At 43.1% G+C, this 16878-nt stretch overlaps 1 protein-coding gene across 1 annotated transcript; it reads right to left on the reverse strand.

Annotated features, from left to right (window-relative positions):
- Positions 1-245: 245 nt before the first annotated feature.
- Positions 246-16860, reverse strand: LOC107155895 (speedy protein E4A-like). Its single transcript, XM_048785313.1, has 8 exons — positions 15893-16860; positions 10116-10188; positions 6133-6465; positions 5241-5299; positions 4548-4633; positions 2578-2746; positions 2311-2415; positions 246-795 (listed from the first exon to the last, which is right to left on the reverse strand). Exons 2-7 carry the CDS (start codon positions 10141-10143, stop codon positions 2356-2358), a joined length of 735 nt encoding a protein of 244 aa, XP_048641270.1. The 5' UTR covers positions 10144-10188; positions 15893-16860; the 3' UTR covers positions 246-795; positions 2311-2355.
- Between the last annotated feature and the right edge of the window lie 18 nt (positions 16861-16878).

The raw sequence follows: 16878 nt of genomic DNA on the forward strand, positions 1-16878 counted from the left end.
AATCATGAAGCACATGTGTTCTCCTAAAATACACACCCTCTTTAAAATGAAGGACAAGTGTGTCAAGGCATGTTGAAAAAGGACAGTTCATTGCTCACAACTAAATAATGAAGACTAAACATCAAATGAAACTTTATATGTACAGCAATTCCGGGTACTACAACTGAACTAAAATATAATAGATATATAAATGAAAAAGATAACAAGAGGAAAATCTCTATTAAAAAGTGAAAATACTTGGGTACATATAACAGATAAAACACCCATCATATAACTGATTAGGAACAATATGTTTTCAAAGCAATAACTATCTTAAAATTATTTAAAATCAATAGAGTAATAATTCAGTAGCCAACGTATTCAAAATAAACCAATAAAATGCGAAATATGTAGCAAAAGTATAACAATACTATGGTTCTAATTTCTTGTTTAAAAGTAATTCCCTCTCCACCAGAACCCCTGCATGCCATCTTCAAATGGTCCTAGACTGTAGTAACTGTATATAAAAAGCAGGACTCTGACATTTTACCTCAAGGATGATTTGTATTCAACACTCTAAAATGTAGGGAGTGATTCAGGAAACCATGGAACCAGAAGAAACCAGTTTCTCATCATTCCCAGGGGAAGTATCCCCCCTACCCCCAGCTCCCAGGATTACAATTCTAGCAAACATGCAGCTGTTCTAGAAGAGTCTTGGTTCTTCTGGACTATCTATACAGAGGTTCTTCTCTTCCTTTCTCATGACTCCCTGTGTCCCCATAGACATTCTGCTGAAAATGTGTCTCCCCCAGTGATCTGGAAGGAAGAAGGAGTTGTTAGACTTCATGGACCCAGTTCTCTAGACATGAAGGTGAGTTACACACTGAGCCAGCCCTAACTAGAGCTTAGACCAACTTACAAACCTTTATCTCTGATCCTCCATTCTTGACACCAGCTCTGAACCATCTTTTTAATTTTGGTTCTCATACTTTACTGACCCCAACTCTAAAAGGTGTTTCATATGTTTCATATGGTCAGGCCCAGAGTTCTGCTTCATTGCAAAGACTTGAGTTGATTCTGCTGGTGGATTAGAGCACACTAACGGAGACTTGGCCATAAGTCACATCCTGGTCCTTGCCAATGACTTCACATCTGAACTGAAAATCAATAACATATCAACATCGAGGACCAGGGTACCAGTTGACTCTGATCCCTATCTAATCCCTAACAATTCCAGATAATGTCTGCTCCTAACTTGACTGCTTGCACATGATTTAAACCAAATCTTTGCTTTATGCTTTACCCAAATTTGTAACTCTGATGTATTGCTTGTAAGAAGATGCCCTGATATTTCTTAACCTGATGTGGTTCTGACAAACTTCCTTGACCATGAACTTGAGGGGGAATGATATCTTTGTGGGAGAGGAGAGTTTCATCCCCCAAGCAGTGAATCAGTGGACAGAATACCTTCAGGAGTTAGTTCTGTCTGTAAGCCATTTGTTTGAAAGCAAACTGGGATGAAAATAGAGTTAATGAAAATTATCTTCATTGTTGAATATGTGAATAGTTGCATGGAATATCCTAACGGAGCACATTCACATTGTTCTAAATTAATCTTCATACTTGGGGGCTGGGGTTGTGGCTCAGCGGTAGAGCACTCGCCTCGCACGTGCGGGATCCTGGTTCGATCCTCAGCACCACATAAAAATAAATAAATAAAGTAAAGATATTGTGTCTAACTACAACTAAAAAAAACTCCATACTTGGTATCCTTAAGGGATGAATGGTCCAAAATGAATTAAAAAGAGAGGGTAAAAAGGCAATTAATTTAGGGCTAGGAATATAATATAGATAGCTCAATTGGTAGAGTGCTTGCCTTGCATGCACAAGGCCCTGAGTTTGATCCCCAGCACACACATACACACAAAAAGGCAATTAATTTATAGGGGGAGAGGGGAACTCGTGGCTATTTCATGGGATATTATTCACTTTAGACAGAGACATTTCATCAAAGCTGGCATTTGGGCCCAACTGGTTTGGGTTAAGGATTGTTAGCACATGTGTGCCTCTGTAACAATTGTTTTTTCCTGAGGTCTGGCTGAGCAGCCTTATAGCACCCAGTAGTACATCTGTAGTTTGTGGCTTTGAGGCTGTGAAGCTGACCGGGAGATTCAGATTGTGTGTGCATGTTTGTGCTGTTGCATGGTGTGTAGAGGGTGGCTGTGGGTGGGAGGTGACAGGAGTAGGTCAGCAGTTGGGTTCCTTGGATCTTACTCTTATCATAGACAATAAATGTCCCTGTCATCGGGCCATGGAAACAGAATTTCATACCTCCTCTCAGGCCAATGACCTCAGGCCTCCATGGACCTATGACTTCTAGGGATTGAGGGTACGATCTCGGCCCCACACCCAGAGTTCCGGATTGTAAGTTTGAATCTGGAAAGAAAAAGAACCCCAACAAAAACTGAAGGCTGCCCACTCCTTCCCTGTGCAGCCTGCAGAGTTTTCTCTGCAGATCCCACCTGCAAACCCCACCTTTCCGTGTCTCTCCTATCAGCCCATCCCTCTCCCCCCACAAGCACACACAGCACCACCCACCTCCTCACACTCCTCCCTGGAAACCCAAGTGTTCCAGCCCATGGAACGGATGAACTGATAGCGCAGCTTGTGGAACAAGGGACGCTGGGCGTGGCTCTTCCCGTAGAGGAAATGAAAGATGTCTTGTTTAGGAGCCTGGTTGTCCTCTTCCATATCATTGGCCAGGTAGCTGGGGAAAAAAAATCAGGTTGCTCCTCAGGGATACAACCAGGAAGGACCTCCTCCTGAGGTCAGATTCCCCCAAAGGAGGCCAGGCTGACCATCTTTAGACAAGACCGCACCATCCCTATCCAGTGTTATGGATGATCATCCCTTGGTCCAGAGGCCCCTGATAGAAGCCTTCTGAAGGGGGGGCCTCTCTCACACTCTGAGGCTGAAGATAAACCTGATGCTGGAGCACCTGAGGCTCCTTCCTGCCACCCACACCCAGTGCAGTTGACACCAGTTTGCACATCTCTATCTTCATCCCCCTCCCTTCAGTTTCTTCCATGTGCTCACATCTATGTCCCCTACCACAGCGGGGTGCCCCTCTGCTTTCCTCCCACCATCCCTGATAATGAATCCTGACTGGCTAAGAAGCTAGGAGTGTGAGTGAGCACACCATACCCAGGTAGTATCCAGGCTTGTTCCTGACTCTGGATAATTTCTTTAGTCATTCCTTTCCTACCAATTGGCTAGCAGAGGGTCTGGTTCATATGTTTTTTTAATTCAACAAGACATAATATTATCTCTCTCTTACCAAGGTCCCTCTTCCTGGCCACAGAGAATACACTTCATAATGTTCTGTTGAACAGACGAATGAATGAAATCTTTATCTATAATAAATGCCATAATGACCACTTCATAGACTCAATGCTATAAAATAAATTCTTGCAAGATCAAGATAATTGAGCCGAGTGTCTTAACAATGTATGAATATTTTGATAGGACCCTGCCTTCCTAAGGTGTTCCATCCAATGGCATTAGGGCAAGGAACAGGGGAGATAAGAAAGTGTAAACTGAAATAAAATATTATGGCCTTAATCACTTCCAGGGTGCAGTAGCTTACTGATCAGGAAGCACAGCACAGACTGTGGTGTTTTCTTTTGTTTTTTTTTCAGACAGGGTCTCTCTCTGTTGTCAGGCTGCTGTCCTAGGCTCCAGTTTCCTCCCACCTGTGCTTTCTAAGAAGCTAGGAGTGTGAGTGAGCAAGACCATACCCAGGTAGGTTTCAGTGTTTTAGTTGATTTGAAGGATAGTTCATTTTCTTTAGGTACAAATGTGTGGAGTCAGCTCGACAGGAAACACAAGGTGATGGGAGAGAAGAGGGAATTTGGAAGGAACAGTGAAAGAAAGTCAGAAGGAATTTAATGGTAAAAGTATTTAATGATGGAGAGATTATAGAGAAGGCTAAATGCCACACAAGGACTCCAGTTTTGTTCTAGAAAGCCATGAGCAACACAGTTGCTGAGGAGGACTAAGAGGGGGTTGCACCCAGGTTTGGAAAGATTTTCAGGGAATACATAGAAAACTATGAGCTGAGGGATATCCACAGGGAGAATTTTACAGTGGACCAGTGCTGTGCAGAGAAGACCTAAATTTGGCATCTTTCTTGGAAATTCAGAGGCAGAAGATAAATGTTGGTATAGATGTAGGAAGAAAGACAGAGAGTAGTCAGATCACCGTCCCTCCCGACTCTCTACAGGATGTGCTGTCCTTTTCACCTCCTCCCAGGTGAGCTTTATGTTTCCCTTGATTTCATTTACTCTTTTAAACCTGCCTTAAGGTGGTTTGAGTGTTTGTTTTTAGTTGGAGAATTGTAAGAAAACTATATTATTATAATGCTATTTTTTTTTTTTACCCAGAGCAAAAACAATAGAGGTTAAAAGGTTCAGGTCAGGTTAGTGCCCCTCTGCTTTCCTGCCCCTCTGCTTTCCTCCCACCATCCCTGAAAATGAATCCTGACTGACAGGATGAGGCCAAATACTCACAGAGCCAGAAAGAAGTGGATTCGTTGGTACTGCCAGGAGAAGAGGCCAGCCCGGCTAAAATAAGCTATGACCATAGACAGGAGGTACTGATGCAGAGAGAGAAAAAAAAAACATATGTAGAGATCACACCCTGTAAGGGAAGGAATGTGGGGACAGAGGAATGGGAGGCTGGGGAAGACAGTGCCACTATTCAGAGAATGGTGCCTTGTAGGGTGACCAGCTTATCCAGGGAATGGTACGGGGAGACAAAGTCAGTCGATGGCAAGTCAGAGAAGTCAGGAGGAGGGGTGGCCTAGATGTGCACTGGATGGCCATCTCTGAGGGGCCCTTCTGAGGTAGGACATTTAGGTCAGCTGTGTCAGGGGGGTCTTTGGTAAGCTGGAGAAAAGAGGGTCCCAGAGAGAGCTGAGAGGAGAGGATCCAGGAACCTCAGGTTGCAAGCAAAGAAGGGTCAGCCATGCAAGACTCTGGCCTCAGGCTCAGAACACAAAGCACCCAAGCAGAGGCAAGGTCCACCTGTCCTCTCTTCAAGAAGCTTCTAGGCTTTGAAGGGAGATGTTGATAAGTCACAAAGGGGCCAGGACCTGGGAGCATAGGAACTACGAGAAAGCATAGAGGACCAAGGGGTTAGAAAGCCCTCCCCATCCAGGCTGTGCTGGAGCAGGATCACTGCCCAGTGGAGAACAACCTCACCTTGTCAGACACCCTCAGCTTCTTGTCCCAGGCCAGGAATCTTTTGACAACAGGATCCTCTGTGAACAGAGCTCATGTGTTAGTCTGGAAACCAGAATGGGCTTGAGTGGGAGTGAGATAGAGGGGAGGGAATCAGGCCTTCTTGGAGAATATATATTTAGGGTTGGGGCCCATGTTTAAGATGGATGAGAAGAGGACAGGAACATTCACCTGCAAGGGACCGTGGCTTAGACCTGAGACTCCACAGAGAAGCAACTTAGTGAGGGTTTGGGTAACAGCCAGGTATCAGTATGATTAAGAACTTAAACCTTGAGGGCCCAGGATTACCTCTGACTGCACCACCTCCGAATTAGAGACTTATTCAGGTCATTTTCTCATTTGATAGTCACATCAGAGTGGGAACTTGGCTTCATTTCCCACCTCTCAGGGATGAGGATATTTGGGGCCAGAATGTCAGCAAAAGTTCACTTTCAGGGGGACAATTGGAATCAAACTCTGTGATTCCAAGCAGGGACCTTTTTCAAAGATAGAATAACCTCTGTCATCTAAGGATCTCTGAGGGAAGATGGGTCCTGAGTCCTCCAGGCATGGGGAGTTCAGGGCTAGCATGACATCTTTTCCACTGGAATAGTGCAGTGACTATGTGTCATCTTGGCAACTCAGGAGGCTGAGGCAGGAGGATCACAAGTTCAAAGCCAGCCTCAGAAATGCAATGAGGCCCAAAGCAGAGACTCTCTCTCAAAATAAAAAATAAAAAGGGCTGGGGATGTGACTTAGTGGTTACATGCCCCTGAGTTCAATATTTAGTACAAAAAAAAAAGTACAGTGAGTGGAAGTTTCCTTCTTGTGTAAAGAACTGGACCGGAGGGTGCTAATTGGGGTATCTCCCTACCTAGCAGCCTGGCAAAGACTTCATGGTGCTCTGGTTGCACCAGGTACACACGCTGTCTCTTTAACGTCATCTCGAGCCCACACAGTGTCTCCACATCCCAGGGGTGCTTAGGCTCAGGATCCAGATCCTCTAGTTCCTCCTGTGAATCAGATGAGCACTCCCTCTTCCTCTTTTGGCCAGAGAACCCACTCTGGAGGCCAGGTTCTACCCTGGGGTTTGAGTCCAAAAAGCCAGGCAGATCCTCCTCCAGCTCTTCCCCAGAATCTGATGACCATTCTGTCTTCCTCTTCTGGCTGGAGGACTGAGGTAGGAGGCTGGGTTCTACTGTTGGGGCTGAGCAAAGAAAGCCAAGTAAAGCTTCTGTTTTGGGAATTCAGCCTTTTATCATGTACATCCAATCCACCTCCCATCAGAAACCCTAACCTCTTCAACTATTGTTTTCTCCTTTGCTCATGACCATCTGCCCCTGATTCTCCTTGCCATCATCCCATCTCCCTGTTCCTCAAAAACTCTTGCTCATTATGGACACTTTCACCCATAAAGAGGAGTGATCCTTCCTATGTTCCCTCCACCAGCTTCCTCTGCTTGAATCTCATCTCCTAACCCAGGTTGGATTTTCCTCCCCTTTGAGAGTTCCTTTTCAGAGCTCAGTCTGGCAGGAAAGGAAGAAGAATATCAAGGAAATTTGGGGAGAGAAGAAATGATAAGACCTCCCAAGAGGGAGCTAAATAGGTACAAAAGATCACAGGTACACTGAAGAGTGGGCTGGATATGAAGACTAGGTTAGGCAAAGTTCTTCTGCTGAATGTTTATTGGCCTTCACTGTGTTCAGTAACCTGTGCTGGGAGCACATCCTGTACCCTTAGGCATCCTTGATACCTGGAGACATGTTGAGGATCTAAAATCATAGAATACTCTATACCTGCTCACCCTCTCTTCAAATAGTATTTACAATGTCATGGTGCCTGTGGATCACCTGTAGTCTGCTTCTCAATTCCAATTATTCTCTAGTATACCTTGCTAATTTTGGTATACCAGTATTGCTCTTGACCTAGAAATTTTACTACCACTTATTTGCCCTAAAGAACACATCACATGTATAAAGAGACTAATGGAAAAATCTCCCATGAAAGACAGTATTTTTTTCCTGAAAAGCCAGGGAGAGTGCATGGGATGTGACACAGCATCCAATGGGACTGGGGAACTCTTTCTGAACTTCCTACTCAATCTTCTGCTTTCCTGCTGGATAGTCGAATCATGCTTTATGCTTCTGACCAAAACAGTGTAGTTAAATATATACAAAATGTACTATTTTAACCACTGTAAAGTGTAGAGTTCAGTGGCATTAGGTATAGCCATGTATTGCTCAATGATTGGGGTATGTTCTGAGAAATGTGCTGTTAGTTGATTTCATAGTTGTGCAAACATGATAGAATACTCAACTGAGATGGCTGTGACATCACTGTGGGATATCATGTAATGGAACCAGTTTGTGTAACTCCCCACTTCTGCTCCCACAGCTCCTGCTGACCACCATTCAACTTTCTGTCTCTGTAAATTTGACAACTCTCTGTACCACATCTGTCTTGCATACTGTGGACTCATACAGTATTTGCCCCTGTGTAATTATCCCCTGATTATTTAACTTTGTGCACTATTCTAAGACCCTACATTGCTGGAGGGTGGGTAAGAATTCTTTCTTAAGGTTGAATAATAGTCCCACGCATGCTAGACTACATCTTTTGTACATCTATTTATCCCTCAGTGGACGTCGGGTTGTTTCCACATTTGGATTCTAAGTCTTTCTTTTGCCAGTGTTGGACCATATTGACAAGAAGCACATCTGTTATTCGTGCTGTGCTAGAAGTTTCATTTTGTATTTTAATGTCTTGCATGATGCTAATGAACCCAGGCCAAACAGGAGTAAAGTCAAGTTAGTTCATGGAACGTGCTGGGAATGAGCGTCCACCTTGTTTGGCTGTCATGGATGTTTGGCGTTGGATGAGGTCACAGAGATCTTCCACATGACATGCAAGTTCCCTGGCAGCTCCCTCACAGGCCTGTGCTGCCCACTGAATTTCTCCCTGATGGGAAAAATACTGTGCGTCAGGAAGCAGGTCCTTCTACTGTAGAAGACAAATTGTCTGGCTGCTCTGTTTATACAATTTCCATTCATGATGCCTTCAACCCTCAGAACTGATTGGGTCCTCCCATAGCAAATTAGAAGTTCACACACTCCTTTTTTACTAGAAAGTTTTCAAGTACAGTCATGTGCCACGTGACAATGTTTTGGTCAATGATGGACCACATATATAATGATGGTCCCACAATATAAGATATTGCCTAGCAACTTAGGAGACATCATAGCCTCTGTAAGTACATTCTGTGACTTCCCACGTGATATATGGACTCATGGCACATTTTCACTCTTTATCCTCCTCGTTAAGTGATGAATGACTATTGGATCAATATTCTGTTATCACTAAAATTTCTTTTCTGGACCATGAAGATCCTGATTATTTTTACCAGGATTCCAGTTGTAGTTTGCATATTCCTGTCTCTGCTGGCCACCTGGTCTAGACATGCTACAATTAAGCAGTTCCCATTCTTAAAAAATGTGGGTACTTTGGCCAAAAATTAAGTAAACTGCCCAGATACTGTTGGATATGGACCATTGCTGCTCCACTTCTGTTTTCCTCCTATGGATGCAGTCTGATACAACAATGACTATCATTGCACTGGAGAGATAAGAGCATAAGGTAACAGGGAGGAATACTACACTACAGAGGCTGCTGGCACCTAGCCTTAAATATTCTTATTGATGGACTGAGACACCACCCAACTTAACATTTTCACTGTTATAATTTCAGATTTCAAATCTCTGGTTTGAGAAGGCCACAGAACTCCTCTAAAGAAATCAAAATCAATACAGAAGGAAATGACCAGGAAACATTTTTGTGGGTAGGTGAGGTATGAACAGGGCTCTTCAGGGTAAGACTCTGACAGGCCTTGGATCCTCCCCTGATTGGACCCTCTGAACCAGCCTGCAGTCTTCTTATTGGGTGACAGCCCCCTTGCTTGACCCTGGAGTCCATGTGAATAGGAAAATTTCAGGGAAACTTTGCTCACCTCCTCCCCAGCAGGTTCTCCAAGCCTTGCTGAGTCTGCTCCTCTCACCTTCCCTTAACCTTTGGTGACTCAAGGTCTCTGGACTTTGAGGAGAACTACCCCGTCTGTCCTAAAACTAGTGAAATCCTTGGGAAAAAAGAGAATGAATGCCAAAGGCAGACTTTTGCTTCTTCTGCTCAACATGGATTCACAGGATCCCAGCTAAAACAAATTTTAAAAGAGGGAAAATATATGGAATAGCAGTCTTTAGGAAGTTAGATCCCTGAGAGGTAATTCCATCTCATTATTTAGATAAACAGTTTCCAATCCACAGAGCAGGAGGGGCTGTGGGGGAGCCAGCATTTTCCCCGAGCAGAAAGGACAATGGGTAGAGTTGGGTATCTAGGGAGACATGGCACCTGGAGGTCACAGTGCAGAGAATCAGAGAAGTATGGTTCAGAGGCTCCCATGCTTGAGATTTGTGAAGTGGGTACACAGTTTGAGGTAAGAACTGAGGCCTTGGCTGATTCCAGTTCCAGTTCTCTTCCCCATGTGGTTTCCTAGATGTAAAAGTGTGGCTTCCATTCTCTACATGATGCCAAGAAGCACCCAGAGAAATGTCCCCTGGAAGTTGGACTTACAGTCTCTGTGTCAGCATTGTCAACTTCATTCCTTAGTTAGGACTTAGACCCAGGTCATGCTCAGCAGCAGCAAAGGCTGGCCAAGAGGCTCCCAGCACCCCCAATCCCTTCTAGACTGCAGAACTGGACAAGCTCACATTTGTGCAGGGTGAGTTGAATGCTATAGAAGAGCTGCGGGTACGAAGATATCAAGATGGGTTATGTGCCCACTCATTTGGATGAGCCAGTACTTACTATTGAGGTAGTAGGATTTAGATGGCATGACACACAATGGCAGACTGCACAGCCTAATGATCGATGTGGTTACCTGCAAAGGTATGGCTATTTAATACAAGGTTTTGTCACTAAAGCATAGGAAAGTCATGGGGAATTCAATGACTGACATGATAACATTCTATAAAGGCATGGGATAGCATATGGAGGAAAATGCCCAAATTCTTAACCTGAGCATGCTCTATGACTTTGTGTGCTGCTATAATAATATATAGTTTCCTGCTGTGGATATGGACAAGTTGAGAGCAAATGTCAAGTTGTATAAAGCATAAACTTGATGAGGATTTTTATACACTTTGGACCATTGATTATTAATAGAATAATCTTAATAATCAGAAGGGGATACATGGAGTAGTCACAGGAACTTTTATAACAAGCAAACATTAAGTTTATTGGCCATTCCATACCAGATACACCAGCCTCTGGTCTGTTTTCTCCTTGGGCTGAAATGGTCCTGCTGACAGTTTTCATAAGGTCCTGAGGCTCACCTCCCCTGAACTGTCTCTATCCTCCACTCTTTAGCATAAGTAGTAATCCATCAGATCCCAGCATGGAGGTGGGAAAGGAGGATGGAGAATTAAATTTTTCAGCTAATAATCTTTTTTTAGAGAGAGAGAATTTTAATATTTATTTTTTAGTTTTCAGTGGACACAACATCTTTGTTTGTATGTGGTGCTGAGGATCGAACCCGGGCCGCACGCACACCAGGCGAGCGGGCTACCGCTTGAGCCACATCCCCAGCCCAATTTTTCAGCTAATCTTGAATGAGAATATTTATACATGGAAGGACCTAGGGACCTTTATTGATTAAGTTTGTATCTGGAAGATCATCTGAAGACTCACGTGTTAAAGCCTTGTTCCCCACCATGGTACTTGTATGAAGTCGTGGGACCTCTATAAGGTAGAGCCTAGTGGAAGGAAATAAGTCACTGGGCTGAGCTGAGCCCTAGCATGGGATTGCTGGATCCCAACTCTTTCTTTTCTTTGCTCTTCTACACAATGCCCACCATGCTGTGCTCCTCACAGCCCCAAAAGCAATGAGTCAACCTATCCTTTTTTAAAGTTGATTATTTGAGGTATTTTGTACCATGAAAAGAAAGATGACTAAATAATTAAAAATTATTTTTTCAGGGAACCTGTACAGAGACAGAATTCACAGATATTTGACCAAGAAGAGAAGGACTCAATTGTGTGTGTGTGTGTGTGTGTGTGTGTGTGTGTGTAGTGCTGGGGATTGAACCCGTGCTATATCCCGAGCCCCAGAGAAGAACTCAATTTTAAGGAAGACTCCATTATAAATGTTGGATGTTTAACTCAGATTCTGAATGAAAATTGCTATTTCCTTCATGAGAGTGATTCTCACCATATTTGATTGATTGTGTCAAAGCTAGAGCAGAGAAAGGAAGGATTAAATTACATTGAACTGCCAAATGTGACTTGGCAAATACCAAGTTTTTGAAAGACTCACTGTTCAGAATTTTGCATGTCCATGGTCAGAGCTTTGATTTTTTTTTCAGACCTTGATTTTTTCCATCTTTAAAATAGGGACCACAACAGTATCTATCCCAAGGACTTCTGTGAGGAGCCAGTGGGTTACAACATTTAAGAAGACCACCTAGAGACTATGTGGTTCCTATTGGGGATTTTCTATTTGTGGTGGGGGTATTGCCAAAATTTTTAATTCACTTCCTTTCTAATTTTAGGGTAGAGCTTCACTTCATGGATCCCTTGTACTTGGGTGAAACTAAGTGACTAATTCCTGCCAGAGAGTTGAGAATTCAAATCATGAGCTTAGCTTTCAGGGGAGAGTAATCCATTTCTGGTACTACAGGTGGAAAAAGCCCTGTTCTCTCTCTCTGGCACACCAGGATTTGAGATGGTGGCCATTTCATCAGGCTGTGTCCCTCAAGCATCCAAAGATTGACTGCCTGAACATCCACTATTGACACACAGCGTGCCCAAGGACTACACATTTGTTGTTAGAAGCCACACATTTATTCAAACACATGAACATGCTCACATGCATACACCAAATCACTTACATACAAACATGAACACATTCCCATATAAACACAACCTGCTCCTAAGCTCACAAGCATACTCAAATTAACATACTCACACATGAATACATCATTCATACTTAACATTATTTTCATAACCTAGTGTGGTTAGTCCATTTTTGCTACATATGACAAAATACCTGAGATAATTATCTTAAAAGAAGGAAAGGGTTTTTTGTTGTTTGTTTGGTTCATGGTCTAAGAGGTTTCAGTCCATGTCACTTGATCCTGTTGCTTTGGGCCTGTGGGTGTCCAGTATATATATTATGGCAGGTGGCATAGGAAGTCTGTTTACCTCTTGGCAACCAGGAAGCAAAGAAACAGGAAGGGGCCAGGGTCCAAATATCCCTTCAAAGGCATCCATAAACTTAAGTATCTCCAAAAGCAAGGCCTTATCTCCTAATATAGCTACTACATCCCAATAGCACCTCAGGTTGGGGAGGAAGGTCCTGCAGGGGCTCAGACCCTAGGACACAGATTCAGGATCCTGGCAGTGGAAGAAGATGTGAGATGCAGTTGGGACAGTACACATGTTTTATCCAGAGATGGAAGCATCCTCGCCCCAAGTCTTTCCATAGACCTTTTTTATATGCAGGCCAAAGAAGGCGCAGTGCCAACAGGTTACATAGGTGAATGCATACAGCAGATATTTATGACCTTGAGTCCATATGCTGAATCAGGGTCATAAAAGATACTCATGACCTTGACTACATACTAAAACAGCTGGCTGAAAGTCTCTGTGAGGGAGCCTAATTATAGCCACCTTGGGTCTTCCATACACAAGCCTTCAATACGTGGGCCGTTGAGGAACACTCCAGATAGAAACCATTGCACTTTGTCCATTCTGATTTTAAATCATTACAGAAACTCAAAGTTTTTCAAATTGAGAACTGCTGGATTTTTCAGGTGATATCTGTCAATCAGCCCAAGTTACCTTATGGAGATTGGCTAGAAGACATCTGCTCTAAAAGGGGATTACAGGGAAAACAGTATTGTATGACACAAGTGCCATCAATAGTAAAGTTCCACTGGCTCTTAGCAAGGTGAGCTTCTGGAGCCGCAAGTCTGCGACTGTGCGTGTATGGTGTCTCTCTCATTCAGCATGAGTTTTTCCATGTGTGGAAATGTTTTTCAGCCTAAAAAATCAAATGTCGTTTCTCTTGATTCCTCCTTTACCAAGAATATAGATGGAGTGTTGGACTTCTGTTTGCTGTTTCTCTTTGGAAAGTGTTGAGAGTGTTGTGGTTAAGAGAAGCAGATGAGTAAAGAGAAATAAAACAAAATTCAGAAGTAATAGATTATAATCAGTCTCATTTTCAATTGTTTGATCTTTACTTAAACCTAACTACATCTCATCTTTTTTCTCCACAAAGCAAATCTAGTCAGGTTTTGAATCCAGGTTTGGGAGGTTTGATAGCAGAAGCTCAGAAACTTGGATCCATTTCACAAATCTCTGTGAAATCAGGTGAACAAAGACAATCATTGTTCAACAGATACAGAATGCAGCATTACGATCTTATCAGTGGAATCGTTTGGAGGGAATTTGGCAAAAAATATGAAATATTATCTGAAATATAAAAACTAACAGTGAAAAAGGAGAAATTATCAGAGACTTATGCTGACATATTATTTGGGTGACATATAAAACTAAGAATTATGAACAAACATAAACATAAGTGGCAGTGAATTAATAGAACAAGCGCAACAAACAAAGAGATGTATGTTATGTCATAAGATAAAGTTCAAGAATGTGAGTAAAAGAAACTTTACCAACTTGTTTGGGAAATGGGTTATGTTAGAAAGTATGAAAAGTTAATAATAGTTAATATAAAAATAATAATGATTGATTTGTATCCCAGAGTGGATCCAAACAGGGATCCAAACCAAAACCACCATAAGAAATCATTTCACTGAGGATGGCTATGTTAACATTACTCAAAATGGAAAATAACACATTTTGGAAATGATGCGGAGAAACTGAAACTCCCTTAACATTGCTGGTGGAAATTCGAATGGAACAGTTTGGTGGTTATTCAACAAGAACCACCATGTGATCCAGAAATTCCACTCCTGTGTATATACCCCAAAGAATTGAAAACAGGTACTTAAAACAAAGATCTGTACACATATGTTCACAGCAGCATGATTCACCATAGCTAAAGAGAGGAAACTAAACAAATATCCATCAGCAGATGAATGCAGAAACAAAATGAGTGTTATCTACATGACAGAATATTGTCAGCCTCAAGATGCTGGTATGCACTGATGTACAGAAATAGAAATAAAGATAGATATCGTATGTATTTATTGTCTCTCAGCTACAAATTCACCTTCTTTGCTTGCTCTGTGATCATGGAGTTGGTCCTTGTAAATCTCTCTCCTTTTACAACAACAATGCTAAACCTTGTCTGGAGGGAATGCTGGGGGAAATAAGGAATCTGATTCATTATCAGAAATTATTTCCTTTTGTTAGGCAAGGAAACTGCACTCAGAAAGTTGTGTGAGTCCCACAGCAATAAGTGACAACTGGAGCTGAATTGTGTGTCTATTGCTGGGGTTTCCCTCTTCACCTGCTCTGCATCTTCCTTCCAAGGTGGCCCCTCTCTACTCTCTCCCAGATGAGAGCACACATCTGGAAATCCTCATTTCAGAGCCTGGTTTTCTTTCCCATTCCTCACCCTGACCTGTTGCCCCATCTTGGTTCCCTGCTGGCTCATCCCAAGTGGATCTCTATTCCAGCTCCTGAACAAGGACTTATGTTTCTATAGCATCTGACACACCTGCATTGGCGTGCTGAGTGTAGGTGTGCTCTCTTGGCTCAAGAAGGCACTGGAGTGGGGTCAAAGGTTTAACCCACTTATCCAGATGGCCAGTGGCAACTCTGAGTATGGAGAATGTGACACCAATCATCGCCTACTTAATAACCTACAACTGTAAGTTTCTAAGGTAAAAAAGGAAAGCAAATCACAGAAAGGTTCCTGACTTATCCAACACCATAAAGACATTCTCTAATAAAAACCTAGTGGGGTATGTGGGATTTGATTTTTTTGCCCCATCTAAAGAGCATGTAATATTACTTTATGTTGTAATTTTTTTTTAAAACCTCTTCTGGAGTAGTTTGTAATTATGACATAAATGGATTTATTATTTAGATATTCTTGTGAAAGTGCATCTTTATATTAAAATATATTGTGTTGGTTATCCTGAGTATGTTATTATTTTTATTAACACCTTTAATTTTACCATATTCTTGGACATTGTTATTAGCATCTTATGGTTTTTTTTGGGTTTTTTTTTAAGATGGGACTGGGGGCATGGCTCAGTGGTAGAGTGCTGGCTGAGCTGGGTTCCATCCTCAGCATTGTAAATAAAGAACTTAATAAATAAGAAATAAAAGATTACATTGTGCTTGTTGACAAAAAGTAGAGATTGTCTCTCTCCTCCCTTTGCAGAGGTTCTCCTTTAGAGAACTAGTCCTAGAAATATTTCCTGTCTCCCTTTGATTCACATCTAAATCTTTTAAAAAGTGGTATAAGCTGCTTGCCAGCATTCCAGCCAGGAATGCATTTCTAAGCCTGAGTCATCTCTCTAAGATGTAAACCTTGAGGAAGACAGCGTCCCTATGTCCCTGTCACCTTGGGAGTCTGGCGCAGGCACCCTACTCTGAGCTATATCTACCTGCTTGTCATAGAGATGTGAGAAGTTTTGCTTTTCGTTGGGATAAAGGCAAGAGCTCGGACGACCACCTCGATTACCAGATGAACTCAGGATGAGTCCTGTGAGAATGGCGAGCCCACGGTGCGTCAAGTGCTTTCACCCAGGACCAGCTGCAGTTTATCCTGAGCCCGGGTGCGCGGGCTGGAGGGTCCCTGCTTGGTGTTAGAAAGGTGAGGCGTCCTCCTGCAGTCTCCTTAGTGGTTCGCCTAGGATGCGCATCACAGTCTGGCTCAATGCTTCCTCGGGATTAAAACGGTTGTCTTCACTTCCTGCATTTGTGCAGAGGAGTTTCTGGGTTGGCAGATTTTGTTTTTACTATTTTCCCCACCAGCTTTTAAGAACCAATTAGGCCAGAGAACTGTTGCATTATTTCAGCCCCAAATAGTAAGAACCCATTGTGCTTATGGTCTCCTTTTCGAGGATGGACATTTGTCCCTAACTCTAAACGTGATCTTCTCGGACAGGCACAGTCACAGGTGGTTCCTTTCAGTTGGTGTGCGCTGTCTTTTTGCAGTTTGGGCACATTACTTGTGCGATCTGGAAAAGCTACGGTTTCTGTCTTCTTTCCCTTCCTTGGAGAGCATCGCTGGACAACTGCTGTAGCCTAGCCTTTGAGAAACTTCTGCAGGACACACCCTTCTTCGGTTTGTCAGAACATTGGTCCCAACCGAAGGCTCTGAGGAAGAGAGAACCTGGGCTCCCGGGACCAACCACACAACCGGCTGCTAAAGCCGAAAGGGACCGGAGACAAATGCGAAACCGAGCTTGAGGTTCGAGGCGGCCAGGGCTCTTAGCACAGCACCTCTTAACCGCAGGACAAGGCAGAGACCTTTGCATCATTCCCTAAGTCCGGCGGCGCGCAGACTTTTGGGAAATAGAGTCCGAGCAGGGATCCCGCAGGCTTCCGGCAGCGTCCTGCGCATGTGCAGTTCTCCCTGCGTGCGTGT

This window comes from Marmota marmota, unplaced genomic scaffold, assembly GCF_001458135.2.
Source record: "Marmota marmota marmota unplaced genomic scaffold, marMar, whole genome shotgun sequence".
NCBI lineage: Eukaryota > Metazoa > Chordata > Mammalia > Rodentia > Sciuridae > Marmota > Marmota marmota.

What these genes read in the sequence shown, in the direction of transcription:
- LOC107155895 (XM_048785313.1), bottom strand. Translation starts at nt 10,143, where the DNA reads ATGCCATCTAAATCCTACTACCTCAATA. An exon ending in TAAATCCTACTACCTCAATA is followed by an intron (nt 6,466 to 10,115) that starts GTAAGTACTGGC and finishes TTCTTTGCTCAG; the next exon opens with CCCCAACAGTAGAACCCAGC. An exon ending in CCAGGGAGGAGTGTGAGGAG is followed by an intron (nt 2,416 to 2,577) that starts GTGGGTGGTGCT and finishes TTTTCTTTCCAG; the next exon opens with ATTCAAACTTACAATCCGGA.